The sequence below is a fragment of the Eupeodes corollae genome, chromosome 3 (assembly GCF_945859685.1).
Source record: "Eupeodes corollae chromosome 3, idEupCoro1.1, whole genome shotgun sequence".
NCBI classification, from domain to species: Eukaryota; Metazoa; Arthropoda; class Insecta; order Diptera; family Syrphidae; genus Eupeodes; species Eupeodes corollae.
Window position 1 is genome coordinate 58,627,264 of NC_079149.1, and position 20,302 is coordinate 58,647,565.

The following is a 20,302-nucleotide window of genomic DNA, read 5'->3' on the forward strand; positions in this document are numbered from 1 at the left end:
CTACTCCTAACCTAACCTTTCCTATCTGAAATTATTTATATTTAAAAAAGTCAGTAATAATGGCCCTATACTGACTGGTCATCAGACTGTAACATTCTGGCTAGCAACGTGTTTTACGAAGTACGGACTAATTATTGCACCAACCCCCATAAAGCACACCATAAAGTCTGTTTTTGTGCATGTAACGGGGTTACAAGATACATTTGATGAATATCATCGCTCCAAATACGGAGGCTTTTTTTACTGACTTATCCATTCAACCGTGCCGCTACCATGCCTATTCTACCTAAAACTAAACCCTAAAACTATAAAGCTCAAGAGTGCACTCTCCAAATACTCGTCGTTCGGATAGAACGCCCCGAAAATGTAATTGTCTGTCGAAGACAAAGCTTGTTGAAATAGTAATGCACGAAAGAAGATTCGGCAGTTCGATACAAGTTGGTACAGCGTCGTAAACACTGCCGCTCGAACACACGAAATGTCTCCATCTGGCAAGGGGCAACGCTGAACCACACAGGACAACCATTAACTATCATCGGCTGAATTAGGGCCATGTAGCAAATTACCTTTACTCTGGGGTCAAGCTGACTGCTGTAAAACAGCCCTTTTGTCAGGGTGAAGGCTCTTCTGGTCAGAGCAGCATTTACTTTACTACACTTTTGCTCGTTAATCGCAGCTCGTGAAGATCAACGATGACCATCTTGCGCCAATTCATGCACGTATCCCTCGTGGCCCTTCTGGATATTTATTTTCAGTTTCTAGTCGTCGCAATATCGCTGAATATTATCAAAATCACGCTACAAGAGAATTCTTATAACCTCAACCTTTCGGGACGTTCTGTAGGCAATGAGATCGCCGGCGTATGCAATTGCCTATGTGAGACTGCCTGGTGTGAATGCTGAAGAAAATCGGCGAATTCACCGATCCCTGTTGAAGACCATTTTTAATTATAAATGTTCTGGTAGAACTAACATTGCCATTTTTGACAACAAACTAGGCCCTTGTTCTCAATGGACTGTTGCGCCACCCAATTTATTTTATTTACTTATCCATTCAAAGCATCGACTCTACGCCTTGCAAGATAATCCTGTGGCTAAAATTCATAAAATTCCAAACCAAATAAATCGCTTGACAGATGACAAAATGGCCGACAGTTAAAATAGTATTGCCAACTTAAGGTTCTATACCTCTAAATAAAAATAAATTATGTGGGCCTAGTGACTTACAACTCTCAAGCACTTCTGTGAGCGAGTTATGTTATCAGGGATGGAGGGGACCTACAGTTTTAATCCGATTTCGAGAGCCTAATTTGAGAAGGCACTTTTCATGACAAGAATTACTCTTGGAGGATTTGTCAATTTCTCGCAAGAGGCAGTACCCTTAAAAAAAACTGTTGGTGGTCCAGGCAGCGATTGAACCCAAGACCTCTGGCATGACAGTCCAACGCACCAACCATCATGCTACGGGTACTACTTCTATACCTCTAAAAGGGCAAATAACAGCCTGCTTATTTTTAAATGATTATATGTATCTTTCGCATTGTATACTCTTTCCTGAAGCGCCCTCTGTTGGAAATTGCGATAATGCGAGTATAAATGTAGGCGATAAAAGAAACTAGACAGAAAACAAAGTAAAGAATAATATTCAAACAAAAAAAAGAAATACGTGTTTCCATTAAATGTAAAATTGAAACGTAAACCCTACCGACTTTTGTCAGGAATTTAGATGAACTTTGTCTTAACGAAATCGTGTCACCCTCAAACAAAGCTGAAAAAAGAAGGCGAGTATTTATGTACATTTCTTATGTCTAGGACTTCTATGTAAAAGAATTGAACTTGTTGAATTCCTTATTTTGTATTTAGTCTTATACAAAAGCAGTGTAATGGTTTTATCGGTCTTTCCGTGTTCTATATTTAATCTTCTCTAACTTCGATGATGATGCAAATCCTCATACAAAATATGCATTAAGAGCTCATTCTAAAAAGTCAGGTAGGTTTATTCCTACAATTGTTGATGTGGATCAATCCTTTTGGTCATTCAAGTGATGTGTTTTTTTTTCAAAATAATAAAATCTACTTTATAGGTATTTGAGTCCAACAATATATCCATAAATCTTATCGATTAAATGTAGTGCTTATAGTAATGATAATGCACTTATAATAATTAATATTCAGACCATGGTGTGGAGTGGACTATTTAAAGCTTTTGTTTCTACGTTTTTTTAATTCGAATATCTATAAAGACGATTGATAAGTAATTTAACATCTTATAAACTTAAAACGTGTTAAAACAGTAAATGAAATAACGAAGACTAGTTTGTAACATTATGTATTTTGTATATTTTGTAAAAAAAAAATTGTAAATATTGCATATTTTTTGATTATATTTATTAGGAATTGTTTACAATGTATGATATTAAAAGTTATCGATTAAGAAATACAATCGATATCTTGGCTGTCTAGCGTCAATTGATATATGTATTGTTTTTCAAACAAGTCGTAGGTTGTTCTTTTCGAAATATAAGGCATTTTGGAAAAGTTTTTCAGATGAAATGAAAGATTTTTTATGATATTTATATGAAACCTTTGAAGTATACGTATTTATTTGGAAAAATATCGGATTTTCCCGTTTCCTAAGCTTAACTTTTAATAAAATTATCTCAAAATCCCCACTGTTAAATTCAAAAATATTTGGCAGATAGATTGGATTGAACTTAAGCGTTTATTTGGTAGTCTCATCGGTGTCGACCTTGGCCCAGGCTCCCTACAAAATAAGGCATCTCCTTTCCTTGAATAAACTTCGCAAACTGTGCAATCAAGAATCGAGGTTTAAGCTATAACTTATGTTGTCGAGATATTAACTTTTTTTTTCTTTTCGTAAATAAAAACTATCAGCTGGACTTTTTTTCAAAATAACAATATTTTGTTTAGGTTGAAATAAGTTTTAAGTCAGTATCTTTCTTCATCCCCTAGATATTAGAGCCAAAAATTTAATCAATTTCATGCCACTTTTCGTTAGTTAAGAAAGTCATGTAGCTATAGCAATCAAATTATACTTTTTCTAGGGGTTTTTATAGCCTTAGTTCAAAACCGACTTTAAAATCAATCTATCACGTCAAGTTTTTGAGATACAACCTTTTATAAAACCCTCATATTTGCAGTACTTATTTTCTCCATACTTCAATAGTTTGTTTTTTAGTATCTTTTGTATTCACCAATAAAATCCTCTTTGTTACGCTGAAGCATTTATTTTTAAAAGGTTAGTAAAAAAAATAAAATGGTATAGAAGCAATTTCCTGAAAAAATATAAAAACACTGTTAAAAACGGATATAGCAAAAATCAGAGCTCTGGTTCGGAATCAGCACCAGCACTTCCGAACTATTCAAAACCATAATTACATTAAAGTCAAGGTGTTTCAAGAAGTCAGACTGACTTACTTACATACTTAGGTCCTCAGACCTGTTAAGTACGTTGGGAACCCCTTAAGACGAATTGGGCGTCTACTACGAAAATCCTTAGGATATTACGAAGACATCTATTCACGAAGGTTTGCAGCTTTCTTGTAACGGCTGAATTAACCTTCCAAATGCTGTATCGATAAAGAAGCACAGATTCGACATTTGTGCGAAACACTCTTAGCTTTGTTCTTAAGCTGAAAGAGTTATTCCTCCAAATTTTCAACAACATACCGAATACCGCTTTTGCTTTTTCCGATGCGGCAGATGAAGTCTTGTTCAGAAATATTTATTTGAGAGGATCGTCGGGTTCCGAGGCTGATCTTTTTTGTTTTGCCGGAATTAATTTTCAGCAGCCCCACAACTTCTGCTTCTCTCTCCACACTTGTTGTCGTTTAATGGAGATCCATAATCCAATGAGAGAGTAGGCAAACATCGTCCAAGTAATCCAAGTGCTTTAAATAGGATGTCTAAGTCCATTGGAACCCTCCGCTACCAGACAAAGCTGCGCCTAGTACAGCGCTTATCACCAACAAAAACAATATTGGCGACGGAATACAGCTCTGTCTGACTCCGCTACGACTTTCAAAATCATTTGACAACCTACCATCGTGTAGAACGTGACACTTGGGTCCATCATATGTTGCTTTAATAATAGCTATTAGTTTTTCTGGGATGCCTCTCCTCCGTAAAGCTAACCATATATTCTCCCTGTTAACGCTATCAAAGGCCTTCTCGAAATCGATGAACACAGGTGTAGTGGTGATTGATAGTCAACAGAGTCGCAGGGTGTTGATATGTTCAACACAGGAGGTTCCAGCGCGGAATCCTGCTTGTTAGGCATCGAGTGTGGCCTCAAGGTGTTCTCTGATGCGTTCCAGTATGACTTTTGCTACTATTTTGGCAACGACAGGTAGAACGCAAATTCCTCTTTAGTTTTCGCACTTAGTTAGATCTCCTTTTTTCGGAGCTTGATGATAATACCCTTCTTCCACTTATCGGGGAAGCTTTCGATGGTCCAGGTTTCTTTTATGAGATAGTCAAAAGAAGATCTATAATTTATCTCATAACTAATAAGAATTTACCAGAACTGTGCATTCTGTATTTTGTTTGCATTTTTAGAGAAGCATATTTCAAAAACGCATATTTTAAAATCAGAAATTATAAGGTTACCTTTGAAAAAATATTGTTTGGTTTGTTTAGCAGACAAAATAAACTTAATTTTGATAGCAACTCTTTTGGAAGTAAATATTTGTTCTACGATTCTGTTCGATTCGAAGGTTTTTTTGCTTTAAAGTAATCTTCCGAACAGAAATGCGTGTTAGTTGATCAAGTGCAGTTTTCCTGATATTAACTAAGTGTCTATGTTTCCCTCACAAACAATATTTTTAAAGTGTAAAATGTTTCCTGACAACAGTACTCGCAGACAGGAATGGTTGAGAGTTGTAAGTCACTAGGCCCTAGTTCACAACGGACTGTTGCGCCACCCCATTTCATTTCATAATGTTATAGCCAAAACGGATGATAACATTATTTGGGAATGCGGTGCGCAAAAAATCGATTGTGTCAAAAGCTGTGTGACCTGCTGCAATAGATAAGAGCGGTCTTAATCCATATTTATCGAAACGTTGTTTCCAGACTCATTTTTAAAGAATGATCCGAACAAAATGATACTCTGTGAAGGAATTGACTTCTGGTGGATTTTTCAAGCCACAAATGCAGTAATTTTGTCTTTTAAAGTAGTCGAGCAAAAATGCGACTCATCAGAAAAGATGTTTTTCTCCCAAAATACTTGTCCAATTCAACTTGATCTAGGATCCAAACCTTTGTGCTGAGTCATCATCAAAGATAGTAGCTGAGATTGATGGTGGGTTTATGTGCGTGATAAAACCACATTCTCTGACTGTGCGCACCAGACCGACTCATTTCTGAATCTCTGTCAAAATATCGATCAATGTAAAAGTTAAAAAAGAGGCTAGGATGTGACCCACATTGATAATTTCCCATCCCGTCTGCCGATTTGTCTTGCTTAAAAGTTTGTAGGTTTTCGTGTTGGGTTAAAAAAGTTGTCAGTTGAATTATTCTTAAAAAGTTTAAAACTACCAACAATATTATTCATATCAAGAAATAGTTGAGTTTCAAAATCTAGTTTTGTTAAATAGATTTTTAATCGGAAACGAATTTTTGCCAATTTTATAGCATTTCTTGAATTTTTATAAATTGGATGAATGAAATTAATTTGGGAGATACCAAATTTGCGTACTATTTCTTGTAGATTTTATTTTTTTTGAAAAAATGGATCTTTATAAAAAAAAATTACTGAATATCGAAAACAAAATTTTCTGTGAAATAAAAAAAGTTTAAAGACAATATTTTTAATTTTTGAAAAGCTATTCGAATCGAAAGTAAATTGTTACCAAGTTTTAATATTATTTTATGTTTTTATTTTTTTGGTAAAAAAAAACTGTCAATTAGATTTTTTTCAAAATTTTATTGAATGTTGACAACAATATTTTTTTAAAGGATAAAAGCAGTTTAAAGCCAATATGTCAAAGTTTTGAAAAGATATATGAGTAGAGAATCAATTTTACCAACTTTTATTAATTGTTTTGTTTAGGATTTTTTTGTAAAAAAAAACTGACAATTCGGTTTTTCTCAAAAATTTTACCGAATGTTGAAAATAATATTTCTTATAAGATAAAATAAGTTTGAATCCATAATCTTAAGTTTTAGAAAAGATATTTGAGTCGAAATTCAATTTTTACCAACTTTGAGTAATGTTTTTTTAGGTTTTTATTTTGTATGAAAAAAACTGTCAATTTGATTTTTCTCAAAATTTCACCAGTTGTTAAAAACGTTATTTTGTTAAATTGATTTGGAGATGAAATCATTTTTTATCCGTAAAATTTTCGAGGTGACAAATTTTGTTTTCAGTTTTTTTTTTTTAATTATAAAAAGAACCGTAAATTGGATTTTTTCCAAAAATATACTGGTTTGGTTACAATATATAATATAAAATTTAATTCAAGACTCTAGCAGTATTGGTTCGTGAGATATTTAAGGATAACCAGAATGCTCATCTTTTTATATATATATAGCTATGGCAAAAAAAACACCCACACAATTTCCTTAAAAGCCCTTTCTGCATCTTTCTGCATTATTATCTTTATAACAACATTTTTTTGAAGGCGATATCTCTTCTGGTTCTTGAGCTATGGACGACGAAAAAAAAAATCTTTTATTTGGACTCTAGGGACCTTGAAACGTCGAGAAAAGTCAAAATTTTCAATTCGACAAATCGGACCCAATACAATAACTTCCTATATTAAGTTAAAAAAAATATTTTTTATTTCATAGCGAATTAATTTTCCTATATCCCTAATATCACCGGGTACTTGAAGATAAGGTAAGTTTCTTTACCTTTTTTGGTCCTTGTCGAATTGGTGAAGGACTAAATTATATTTCATTACTATACAAAATAATGAATTTGTAGATTGTATGGGGAGTTTCTAAAAATTAAGGTTTGGGCAACTAAAGATGAAATTTTGTGAAATAAAGTTCTAATCTTTAAATTAATTACACTTCTAAAAACTAACTATTTATAAAGGGGAAAGATTTGCATTTTTGTATGCATCGAATAAACTCAAAAAGTACTGGACCGATTTTAATATTTCTTTTTTCATTAGAAAGCTTCATTATCACTGAGTAACATCAGACTATTGATCAAAGAATTAAGAGATAATGTGATTGTAGCAACTATTATTACGGCTCCTGCGGCCGGTCTGCTAGCACATGTTCCGCGGATCTCGATGATACCAAATGATTTGCCCATATCTAACAATAAATAAATCCCAGGGACAAACTTTTTCCATGGTTGGACTTAGGCAAAGAGTGCTTTTCCCACGCGCAATTTTATGTGGCACTTCTTCGAGTAGGATCTCTTGAAAATCAATACGTTTTGTTGCCACCTACAAATACCACAGCCAACGTACTGTACAGGGATGCTTTAAGATAAGCATACAATTTTTTTCTAATTAAGTGAATCATGGTCGTTTAATGTAGCATGCTTATGACTTAAATATCTGTACCTATTTATGTCTACCCGTGCGAAGCCGGGACGGGCCGCTAGTAATACATATACTCGTAGATAGAGGTCAAGCTGAATTGATTGATTGATGAATATTATGTTTCGAATGCAAGAAGATCTTTAAGCAAGGAAAATGCATAATTTCTTAAATTATGAAGAAAAAAAAACTACAAAAAACAAGAATAAGTCCAAATTTTTTAGCAACCTTCTACCAACTATGTTCATGATGAATTTTAAATTTGACTGATTTAAATTTACTTTAAATCTTAACGAAGCCTTCTTTTAAATTTAGTAGTAAATTAAGTGAGTGTTTTAATAAAAAAAATTAAATTATGGATCGAATTTTCACACTCATTTAATTTCAACAAGTCGACAGTCACGTTTCAAATATTTTCTTCTAAAATTATTGAATTTTAAGTTCGGAATAGGAATCTTCTACCAAAACCCATCAAAGAAAACTCATGCAGCCCACTCGTTTAATTTTCTTTTCCAATATAACCCGCCACGCTAATAAATTATTATGCTTTGAAATATAAAGGACCTTCTGTTAATGTCAGGATGTTGTTGAGATGCATTTATACATTCAATAGAAATCAATCTCAAGTGAGTATCCTAGCTAGCTTGCTGCTGCTATCGCTGCTGCTGTGCTACGAATTCTTCTTTTATTACATACATACATTAAACCTATACACAGTTTTTCTTCCATTACCAGTTCATTTTGCTCCTTGAAATTTTAATTGAGTCCTGATTGTCAATATCATATTCAATGTAGGGTGATTATTTAATTTATTTTCTAGCCGTTTAAATTTAAACCAAAACAACATTTGCCTCAAGGCACAATTTAATTACATTCATTCATAATTATTCCTTGGAAATCTGTGAATTTGTATTGTATGTAGATAGGTAAGGTTTAGTTTTTATCCAACAGGTTGTTGGAAAAAGGTGTTGAAAGACTGCCGGCCGTTTCCGTCAACTTTGACCCAATTATTTTAAAATAGATGAAAAAGTAGGTGGTAGTAGTTGTGCATTAAGTTTGTTGGGTGTTCCAACTTTGTCTTGTTTTACTTAAATCCTTTTTTTTTAATTTCATTAAATCTTAATAGTTTATATTTGTTTAAATGGGAACCATGCCATCATGAATTCTGAAAATTTCTTTTCAATAATTTCAAATTGTTCAGTGAATGAAATTATAGAACTTTCATGAACCGACCGACTCACGACCGACGTCATATTTACTCAGCAATAGAGTAGAAATAGAACTCGAATCCTACACTAAGAAATTCCAAACAAAAATACTTCCTCTTCCTTCGATCCTTTATTTGTTTGTATATAAATGAGGAATTTCTTATGGGGGGAATACTTTACTTCTCTGCTCCAAGGGTGTCATCCTTTTTATGGTAGAATTCATGTCACGTCCCGGTAAATTAATGAACTTTAAATGACTGAATAGATAAGAATTCCATGAACCTTTAAAGAAATAAAATAAAAATAAAAACATATTAATAAATCAGTGGTTTATTCAACATGGAGTCCTTTTTTGTTTTTATACAGAAAAAGAACTTCGCTAAAATGATGCACTATCGAAAAGGCGAAAATATCGAGGAAGAAATAACCAAGGAGAATTTACCATTCGAAAATCTTCCAAAGGATTTTTTATGGATGCATGTAAGTTGTTGTTGTTTTTTCTTTTCTTTCCATCTCTTCTTTTTTTTATCCTATTAGCATCTTCTTAAAACAATTTATTTTCAGGTTAAAGGCGGCACCAAAGTCTCAAATGTGATCGATTATGCTAAAAAGTCACTCGACAAGGCTGAGTATCGTACGCTAGTATGGTCGGGCTATGGAGGTGGAATTGTCAAGACGATATCGTGTGCAGAAATCCTTAAACGTAGTTATCCACTTCATCAAATTACCCGATTAACATATAAGACGTAAGTAAAATGATAATATGTAATTATTTAAATATTTTAAGCAAGCTCTTCTATTTTTTTTTTTTTTTTTTAATTCTTTAATAGAATTGAGGAACAATGGGAGCCCCAAATGGAGGGCCTGGAACAAATTATTGCTAATCGACAGATACCTTGCATTCATATTCTGCTCACACTTGACGAGGTCGATGAAAAAACAAATGGGTATGTGCTGTCAATTGTAATCTTGTAACTTTTTTCGAATTATTGGAAAATTATCTTATTTTTTTAGCCTTCAAAAGAGTGGAAATAAAACGTCTTTTTGGGTGGAGCGTTCTGCAAACGATTCAAAATCTAATCAACCTAGTGGGTCTGGTAGAAACAGAAAAGACCAAGGGAAACAAAGATACGGAAATCAAAATAAAAATTCGAGAAATCCAAATAAACCCTTTAATCAGAATAAGCCACCTCAGCAAAAACAACAAAGACCAAAACCTCCAAATCCGGAACCAATGGATTCTTAGTTGATAACTACATAATGACTCTTTAGAGTAAATTTTTGTACAAAAAAAGAATATGTAATTCTAGTTGAATGGCTCGTTTTGTAGGAACTACAAAGACTTGGCCTTAAGCGGGATGTATTTTTTTTGTTTGTGCTTTTATATTTTATTTATACTAACAATAAGTGCATTGCAACGAAATAAAAATGTGTCTATGTCTTATTTTCTTGTCTTTAATAAAAATAGGACACATTCGGTTCCAGTGAAAAAAAGGATGTCTCTCTAAGAACATTGGTCAACAAGGTTATGTAGCTATAGCAGTCAAATAATACGTTTTTGATGGCCTTAGTTTGAATCCGACTTCAAAATCAATCTATCACTAGAGATTTTTAAAGTACAACCTTTGATACTTAGAAGAAACCTAATGTTAGGCTTTTTGAGGCTATGTAGTTTTTATTTCTTAGTTCAATGTTCTATTTAAATATTTTCAGTACCATATTTATCTTTCAAAAGTTTCTTTTACTAACGCTAAAACGGTTAAATTAACGTTTGTTTTTAGTACAAATTCATATTTTTGGAATACATTGACAAAATAAACAAATATAAAAATAAAGCTAATTATTCAGCCTCATCGGGAATTCTTTGGGAAATATTTGTCCCTATTTATAAGTTCTTACTATCGGGAATTTTGCCAACATGGAAATAATAAACTTATTTTCGAACATAGTTTTGGAATGATTTGGTCGGTTCTTAGTGAAAAAAAAAGTTTGTTTTCGTCCTAAACCTAATCCTTAATTAAAAATGCAAAGAATATCCTTTTTTGTATTAATCAATAAAGCGATTTCAAGTAAATGGAACTCGTGCTTTGCTTTAACCTCCTTTCTCATCGCTTCCATTGCAAGGTTGTGCCTTGAGCTTTCATCCAACATCTTCTTCTGAAACTCACTAATTTTGTCATTGGACAGTTCTTTTTGGATTTCAATTTCTCGTTCCAAAGCGACGTCGCAAGTATGCCTTTTTTGTAGGACGAGGAGTTGAAGTTCTGTTTTCAATGTTTAGCTGAGAAACCAAAAGCTTAAGCGTCTGGGAAATCTTCCGACGATTCTTCTAAGACACAAATTGGTATTAATGTTCCACTGGTTGCTTTTTTAGTCTTTTGTTTTCAGACATTTTCTTTCTCACGTACTTTTTTTTATCAAGCCATACCTTGAATTATTTGTTTTAAGAAAAAAAAAACATGGTTATCAACTTATCACCTACTTTTTTCCATTCAGAAATAGATTTTGTTGGTGGGCCCAAACTGTTAAGTTCTTTCAACTAAATAACGGGAAAATAATTTTTCCATAACATTTTTTTTCCCAATTTCGAAAAATTCCCGATAACATTTTTTCGGATATGGAAACAAATCCATGGGAAAAGAAGTTCCCGATAACCCCAATTATTAATTTTGTTTTCCAGTTAATTAATTGTGTATATGTATTTTGGAACTTTGGCTACCGTGGGCCGGCCGTGACATCGGATTTTTGTCTCGAAAACAATTCACGTTTGCATTAAAAATAAAAACCTCACGAAAAGTTTACATAGCAAAAATTGGCTAAGTGTGTATCAAGCAAAGGTTTCGCACAGTTACTCCAAATATATCGAAATAAGCAAACAACTTTATGTGGATTTTGTTGATTTTAAGGCAGCATTTGATAAGGTGAATAGACAGGCTTTGATTTATTAATTGGTATCGATTCGCTTTAATTTATTTTAAATTTTCGTCATCTTTGTTTGCAGTAATATGGGATGGTTCAAAGATGTCAGATTACTTCTTCTGCAGGTGTCCCACAATAATGCATCTTAAGCCCTATTTTATTTGGCCTGTTCATTGATGATGTTGCTGATATTCTTCCTGGGGGAGTAAACTTAACTGGAAATCTAGTAGGAGTTCTGTTCTAAGCTGACAACTTAGATTTTCTGACGAACATTTTTTTTGTTCATTCCAACCTTATGATGTGACAAACATTTTTCGAGATTCGCAAAGCTGAAAACACCACAATCGAAATTCGAATGATGTAGGAATTTAAAAGCTTTTTTGTGCGTATTTAGTGCTTGAATCCCGTCTTGGTTCGAAAATTCCTTCTTAACTTAAAATTTCTAAACTAAACAAAATTAAAAAAAAAAAACTAATGGTGAGGTAACTTAGGGCTATTTTTAGGATCCTCCAGATTGATTTCTTAACTACATATTTAACTTATAAATCTATAACTTTCGGAGACTTCTAATCAAAACAAAAAATTTTAAAAATTAAATGATGGTAAGAATATTCATATATTTTGCAATACCCCACATCGATCTTTCTTCCAAATATCAGATTTTTAACGCAATAGCCTTTACTTGTATATGTTATGGAATTATGATTATGAATCCGATTATTTAACCAGAGTTATAAAGAGAAATATAAGCAGAGCATAGATCAATAGTGTTAAGAACGCTAACATAAAATGCTTTTTTATTTCCGGGAATTTGACATTTATGCAGCAGCAGAGAATCTAAAACCATTTCATTGCGGTTAATTGGAAAGACTTTTGAAAGATAGTATCTCTAGTGTTGACGTTGGACTTCTGCTCTATTCTTTCAAAGGCGATGTTAAAGAAATGACCTTGTCTAAAGACTTCTTTGCCATCAAAAGGTTCAGTTAAGTTGTTTCCAACATTTATGGAGAAGCGCAAATTGTTGTCCATGTTAATCTTACACAAACGGACTAGTTTCGCATAGATGTTGAAACAAGACATGCATCTATACAATTTTTCTCTGCAGATGCCGTCATATGCCGCCTTGAAATCGATGAAAAGATGGTAAATGTCGATTAGTTTCCTGGATCTGTCGTAATGTAAATATTTTATCAACTGTGGACTATCCTGGTCTAAAGCCACACTGATTAACACCTATCAGGTTGTTGAGAATGGGTTTTAAACGTTCACATATTATGTCAGACAAGATTTTGTTTGCGATCTTAAGGAGACTGATTCCTCTATAGTTGGTGCAGTTTTGAGAGTATCCATTTTTCAGTTTTAGACAAACAATACTAAGATGCCATTCACCGGGCATGCTGTCTTCCGATCATATTTTACAGATAAGTTGGTGCTCCTTACCAAATTATCTCCAAGTACTTTGAAAAGGTCCTCATTTAGCAAACCATCTGCTCCAGCGGCTTTATTAGACTTTAACTAATATCTTATTGTTGGCTTTCTATTATACAGAATGCAGATGTGGTCCTTGCATAACCTCAGCAGGTTGATGTTTCCACTTTAGTCTTTGCAACCTTCGATTCGAGGTTTATGGACTTGTGAAATTCACGAGATCATAATACTTTCAAACTTCACTCTCCATCTGAACCTCTTAACATCTTCGACTGCACGCTACTAATGCTCTTTTTTTCCTTCTCAAAAGTCAGTGTTCCTCTTTTATCTTTGTTCATAGAGCTCGTAAGCGCTCTCTTCTTTCTATGCAGCGCCGACGCTTTGAGTGAGTGTTGTTTGGCTGCATTTGAATGCCGACATTACTCATTAAACCAGGGGTTTCTTGATGGTGGCTGTAAGAAACACAGAACATCAGAGGTGTCTTCTCTGATTGCATCTTGGCAAATTTGCCACTGGATCTTGATACAATGTGTTGGCGGGAGAGAACTTCGAAAGAGATTACTTGTGACTCGGTTGTAGTAGGATTTGGTGATGGTACGACATTGTATCTTTTCCCAGTATCTCCCTTTTTTGCCTTGGATCTGGAAACCCGAAGCATTACCTTGGCTACGAAGAGGAAGTAGATCGAGTCGATACTGGAAACGTAGCTAGCGTTCGATCGCAAATCGGTCAATCTGGTTAATGATAGATTGATCAGGAGAATTCCAAGTAATCTTTGTGGATGTTAAGGTTTAGAAAACTCGAATTGATTACCATAACGTTTCGCCCCGCAAGAAAATTGATGAGCCTAATCCTTTACAGGAAGTGTTTTCGTGCAGTCTGTTTTTCCCGATTATTCCACTAAAGATGTCTTCCCTTTCTAGCTGGGCATTTAAAAAAAAAAGAAGAAACACAAGATCAAATGTCTTTTTGGATTACATACATAAATGTTTATTATCATTGTTCATTTAATATTTCGTCTTAAATTATTGAGTGTATAATAGATTTTTTGTTTATTATCCATTTCAATATTCATCTCATATTACGTTCATGTAACCATCATTATTATACCTAATTATATTCTTTTTAGAGAGGATCCATACAGTTCATTTTGTTGTTTTGTTTTTATGTTTATGTTTTGACTATTAAAATGGAGCCCATAATTAAATTTCAATCATTTTATTTTATATATGATGAGTGTTTTACATTTTAAACAAGAAATTTTAACCCGAAAAAAATAGTTTAAATACAACTTTTTCTACACAATTCTACGCAAGCAAGAAAATTTAAATGAACTAAAGAAGAAAACGACTATCGCACTATAACGTTTTTTTGTTTTAAATATAAAATTACAAATACCTACAAATTATTGAATATTTGTATATTTTTAGATTATATAAATAAAAGAATTGATAACATAACCCAGGTTAAAAAGGCTCCATAAACGACACCATTTGAGTATTTTTTTAAACCATTTGTTTTATATGTGTTTTGTTTCATTTAAATAATTTAAATTTGCGTATCTTTAGTTCAAAGTTAATAATACGAAAAATGCAGTTTTAATTGTTATATATATATTTTTTGTATATACAAAATGCATAAATATTTGTATTAAAAATCCTATAAATGGATTTAGTTGTAATAAAAAAAATCATTGCTTTTTTAAAAATCTTTATTCAATTCAGTATATTTTGCAAAATGGTGTATAGATTGTTTAATTCTGATTTTATTTTTAATTAAAACAATTCTGAAACTGATCCAATGAACAAAGGAATATTTAAGATGCAAGGATGGTAAAATAAATTTAAAAAAAAAAGTTAATAACTTCAAATGTGTTTTTAAACAATATTAACGGCTTAGTCGCAGACTTCTCATATTTCACCCCTTTTTAAATCAGGATCTGTTACAATTTACTTTTCATATTGTGAAATGGAGTGAAAACAAAAAATTAGTATAGTTTTATCTAGAAATGATCACATGAAGAACTTAAGGTTCAAGCGATCCACCACGTCGTCGCTGACTCTAAGCCCCAATACGTTGCGAGTTACATGCGGTTTCAGGGAGGCGACTTGTTTTACCCACCGTGATGTAGTCTAAATCGAAAGTTGACAGTACTTTTTCGAAAGTTTTGGTAGTAAACTTTCGTCAATTCTCCACAAAATAGAAAAATAAAAATTGATTCAACCGACGGATGATTGAAAACAAAACAAATGCAAATAAAATTTTCAAAGTTTGTTGTATATGTGTGTGCAGACTAATTACTAATTATTAATAAAAATAATTAATTTGTATAATATTCAGAATAATAATAATACATAATACAATAATATAATGGGTAATGTTTAGTAATAATGAAATCAATTGTTAAAAAATTTGTTTCTTTAAGCTTTATATTCATTTAAGGAAACAAAACTTCAGTAAAGATGTCTCTTTTTCTTTTTTATTTGTTTATTCTTAAGTTAAAACTTGTATTTTATCAATTATAATTAATTTGTATTTTTCAATCAAATTTAACTTGTCAAGGTTTCATTTATTTTTAAAATTTTTCACTCCATTGGCTTTTAATTATCAGAAAAAAAAAGAATGTCAACAATATTTTGAAACTTGCTTTTGGAATAAAACAAAATTTAACTTTTTCTTTCTATGATAAACCAATAGCAGGGGATCGGAACTTATTTTTTGTATTTGTATATGTTTTTGTTTTCTCTGTTTTGTATAATTTATTTTTTTTTTTAATGTTATTATGTTTGTGGTGTTGTTCAATTTTATTTTTCGTTCTTATATAATTTAAGCTTCACTTTCGCCAGGCGTTGAATTTTCTTCTTCATTAATTGGGACAATTAGATTCTCTTTTGACATGAGATTGTATTTGGTAACGAAATGCGTAAAACGGTGGCATAAAAATGTCTCAGCCTCGAATTCATCGAATATCCTTCGATGATGGAAATATGCATGAGAAAAAATTCTATACACTCGACGACAAACCGAACTTAATTTAGTAACTGATGATTCTTTTATCGAGACCCTGTTATTGGAAGAGAGTACAACAAAAAAAATAATAATTACTTTTGGTATTGAATGGAATGGAATTTTTGTTAACTTACCGGCTAGGGAAATATTTATTGCTATTTAATAAACAAGCAGCACCGTCTAGTGTGTGACGTGTATAATCAATGGCAGGACATTCTTTTGGTGTTTTATGTGCAGCACATAGGAATATCCATTGTTCGGTTGCTGTCATCTGTGTACATGATGCCGGAAAGCAATTGGTCTGAAGACGCACAGCCAAACCATTTAATTCCATGCAGAATTGCCTTTAAATTAAAAAGTAAAATAGATTAAAAAATATTGTTTAAGTGAGTATGAATCATAATGTAGTGAATGAGATTAGTTGGATCATAGTTTTAAGATAAATTGGGCCAGTACAATAAAGATTATGAATCATTTCTTTCTCATCCATAAAGCTTTTGCCAGGAATCACTTGAGTAAGTATCAAGTAGACGGAATACAATATGTAAAATGTTTCGAAACTACGGCTGCCCAAATCAGCTTAGAACGTGGTTTATTCAAGCAAACATTTATATTTAATATACAAATTGGTATAACAAAATTTGCTGTTCTTGATTAAATGGACAATGTTGTACTATGTATTGTTTGGTAGTTCATCAGCTTAAGATGTTCCTGCTGCACTAAGCAAAGGGGAATTTATTTCTATTAAAAACTAGTGGGTCCGACAGACTTTGTTTTACATGATATTTCAAGGGATTAAGGTATAAAACATCTTCTCTGACAGTCAGGCTGCTTTTAAATCTCTTGACGGTGTCTCAACCAAATCTCAAACGGCCCTCGATCGTCACTTATGGAGATGGCGCAACAATTTAACATTCACCTATGTTGGGCGCCGAGCCACAGAGACATCACGGGAAATTGTAGAGCCGATAACCTCGCTAAAAATGGAACCGTCATGCCTATTTCACATGAAAGGGAGGATACAGGTATACCGATTGCTGCATTTAAACTTATGCTAAAAGAAACAGGCTTTTGAAATAGAAAATTCTAGGTGGCACAATTTACCAACATGCGCAGCCACAAAACTCATATGCCCTTCACTGGACCTAAAGCACTCTAAAGACTTGTTATCTCAAAGCAGACTTCATATTAGCTCCCTTATAGGTGTCCTTACGGGACACTCTCTCATAGGCAGACACGCAATACGACTTGGTGTAGCCTCAAATGACTTCTGCATGGACGAAGAAGAAGAGGAAACAATCTCTCACCTTCTCTGCACTTGCCCTGCTCTTTCACTAAGACGCAAACTTCATCTGGGAGACTACTCTTTTGATAATCCCAGTGAACTAGCTAAGAAGGATATAAAATATCTTCTTCGCTTTATAAAAAGCTCAAAATAATTTGACTAGTAAGAAGTAATTCTCTAGATTCATGTGGTATTACAATGGGCTTTTTCTTTTGGCCTAAGTGTGTGGATTCTAAATAATCAGCCACGTTAACATAACCTAACCTAAGATATAAAACAAAGTTTGAAATAATAGACAAAAACTTTAATAATTTCGTTATTCTCTATTTCGAAATCAATCTAAGTACAATGTGTTTAGTCAATTCCTGAGGAGTTTAAATGAGTAAACTCGACTGTTTTTTTCGACGCGATTGGGCGAGTCTAAATGGATCATTGGGATTCGTGGCACTAGACGATCCACATTATTTTGTATAATTTACCTAAGGGGTTATTAGTAACCTTTAAATGTTTATATTTAAACACAGTTTGAGCATTTTGAAAATAGAAAAAATATTTAAGTAGAGATACTGTTGCACATTGGTCTCAAAGTTTGGAAAATCAAAATGGGAAGGAAAAACAGAGTTGGCCAAAGCTTACCACATTCTCGATGTGCGGTTTAAGAAAAAAAACAAAAACAAAAATACAGCTAGATCAGAAGGAGTGACAAATTTCTTACACCGTCCGAAAAATCCTAAGTCGTAGCAGCAATTTTGGCAATTTCGCATATGTGATCACTCCATAAGAGGTTATCTGTGATACACACACCGAGTACGGAAAGTTGATTATTTTCCTGAATGTAAGTGCCACTCATGGATAGTGGCATCGGGGGTGAATTAGCTTTAACGACAGGAGTTAGCATTGAGTTTTTGAGGCATTGGACAATGATGTCGAGATCGGAATTAAATGAGCTTATCATACGCTGCCGTTGAAGATCAAAATCTGAAGGACAAGAATATGAATCTGGATGAGTTGTAGACAAAACGCAGCCCTTGGGAACATCAGCAATTATTTTATGAGTTTCAGACTTGAAACCATGCAAAACAACTTGTATTGAACGGTTAGAAACGGAGAAGATATTCATCTAAAAGCCCGCTTTTTCGATAACACAGCTTGGTGCAAAACTCTATTAAATGCTTTTGAAATACCAAGTGCAGTAAAATGACTAATCTTATACCGTTGGATAGCTTAGGTCAATTTAAATTGCGAAGCTAAAATATATGTAATCCAATTTTGATCTCAAGCAATGTAGTATTTCTGGTAAATCCAGCGAATTCAAAAGGGCAGTTGACTGCTTTACCAGGATCGCTAACAGTTTCAATCGATTTCAGCAATATCTCATTACCGGGCAACAACTGTTGTATTTGGGAGTGATAGCGTAACCATCCATATTTTTGCGGCTAAGATGGCATTTGCAACTATTGCAAACTTACGAAGAAAAGCTTTATGATTTATTACCTTATGGTGAAGAGATGACACTTGTTCTCTAAGGCTTCAGGTTGACAGCAAAAACAAACAGGTTAGCTGGCGAATCTTGTTAGTCTAGTTTCGGAACACATATCCAGAGAAAAAAGTAAGAATTTAAGTGAACATAAACTCGTATAGCCAGTTAAAAATGCTTTAAAAAGCTTTTAACCTAAAATTTAATAATATTCCTGCCAAAGGTAAGACTGACAAGAAATAAAACTGAGTGACTGAGGACAGTTTCATTAACTCCCCTTCATCTGCTCAATCAAGCAGAATGAATAACACCAAAGCAAACCAGAAGGTGGTGAATGGTTAGTACCTTTACCTTAGGTGTTTTTAACACCCCTTTTATAAAATCCCAACAAAAAATTATACCAATATAAACTTCAATGGTTTCCTTGTATGTATTAATATTTCAAAGACACTGCCTTAATTAAGTCACACCAATTTTGAAGTCACGAGAACTGAAAGAAAAATTTTTTCAAAGTTATTTTTACATACCGCAAATGCTCGTACTTCCAGACACCTTCATCCTGTGCCTCTGGCATTGTTAGAATCAGATCCACATTCGATGGGTCTCTCTTGATCAACTGCTGAATGTATTGCTGCACAGCAAGTGTGCTGTCCATTTCATCAAGGGGCTCATCTGGCCAGCGACAGAAATCCTAAAAGAAAACAATGAAACAAAATGAGAACTCATTTCCTGGCAAAATATCATTTAACATTCGAAATAAGGACAGTTTTTCTTTTTTGTCACACAGATGGTGTCCATAAACACACAGAGATTCACTCATTCATCACAATCATCTTGTCACTTCTTCTTCATCATCATCATAAAAAGGCGAGTAGTTGAAAATACATTTTTAACAAGAGGAATTTGGCTGAATACACCAACAAAAAATACAATACAAGGAAAATGGGGGAAAATCTGCTTTCTCAAGGGTTGACATATCCTTTCTTGCTAATCCACCGACGAGTGGTGCTTCTGCTTTTGCTTCTCGATCACCCACCCCACTCTTCTATTAAAAAGTAGCTCTACACAAATCGAAGAAGACGAAAACCAAGCCCCAAAAAAAAATGTTGACGCGATTTTACAACACACTTTCACAAATCGATTATCGGACGAAACAATTAGATTCTTTGGAATTTTGAATTTCGATTGGATGGGTTATGACTTTGTTGGAAATTAGAAATACCTTCGCTTTAGTTCCGGGTCTATTTCTTCGTAAAATAGTCGAGCCGTCGGCCATCTTCATGGTTAATATGAAAAAATCGCTTTGATTTCGTTTTCGATTTGGGTGCCCAATAGAAAAAAATTCGTTTAGATGAGGGAAAATATTTGACAACTCCAGCAAATGTTTTTCTCTCTTCTCTGTCTAACTGCTCTTCAAAGTAATGCTTTTTCATTCCTGGTTTTTTGGCATAAGAGTA

The 20,302-nt window shown here is 33.3% G+C and overlaps 2 protein-coding genes across 3 annotated transcripts in view; one reads left to right on the plus strand and one right to left on the minus strand.

Annotated features, from left to right (window-relative positions):
- Positions 1-10,171, plus strand: part of LOC129949503 (ribonuclease P protein subunit p25-like protein) — a 94,458-nt gene extending 84,287 nt beyond the window's left edge. For both annotated transcript variants that reach the window (XM_056061007.1, XM_056061008.1), the window contains 4 exons: positions 9,094-9,207; positions 9,292-9,473; positions 9,558-9,674; positions 9,742-10,171. In XM_056061007.1, the coding sequence (XP_055916982.1) occupies positions 9,112-9,207; positions 9,292-9,473; positions 9,558-9,674; positions 9,742-9,973 (627 nt within the window). In that variant the 5' untranslated portion in view covers positions 9,094-9,111 and the 3' untranslated portion in view covers positions 9,974-10,171. The remainder of the gene's footprint in view (positions 1-9,093; positions 9,208-9,291; positions 9,474-9,557; positions 9,675-9,741) is intronic.
- A 3,964-nt stretch (positions 10,172-14,135) lies between these two features.
- Positions 14,136-20,225, minus strand: LOC129951332 (MOB kinase activator-like 4). The gene is made up of 4 exons (XM_056063429.1): positions 20,068-20,225; positions 19,373-19,536; positions 16,218-16,427; positions 14,136-16,138 (listed from the first exon to the last, which is right to left on the minus strand). The coding sequence occupies exons 1-4, from the start codon at positions 20,125-20,127 to the stop codon at positions 15,901-15,903; spliced, it is 672 nt and encodes a 223-aa protein (XP_055919404.1). The 5' UTR covers positions 20,128-20,225; the 3' UTR covers positions 14,136-15,900.
- Positions 20,226-20,302: the final 77 nt, after the last annotated feature.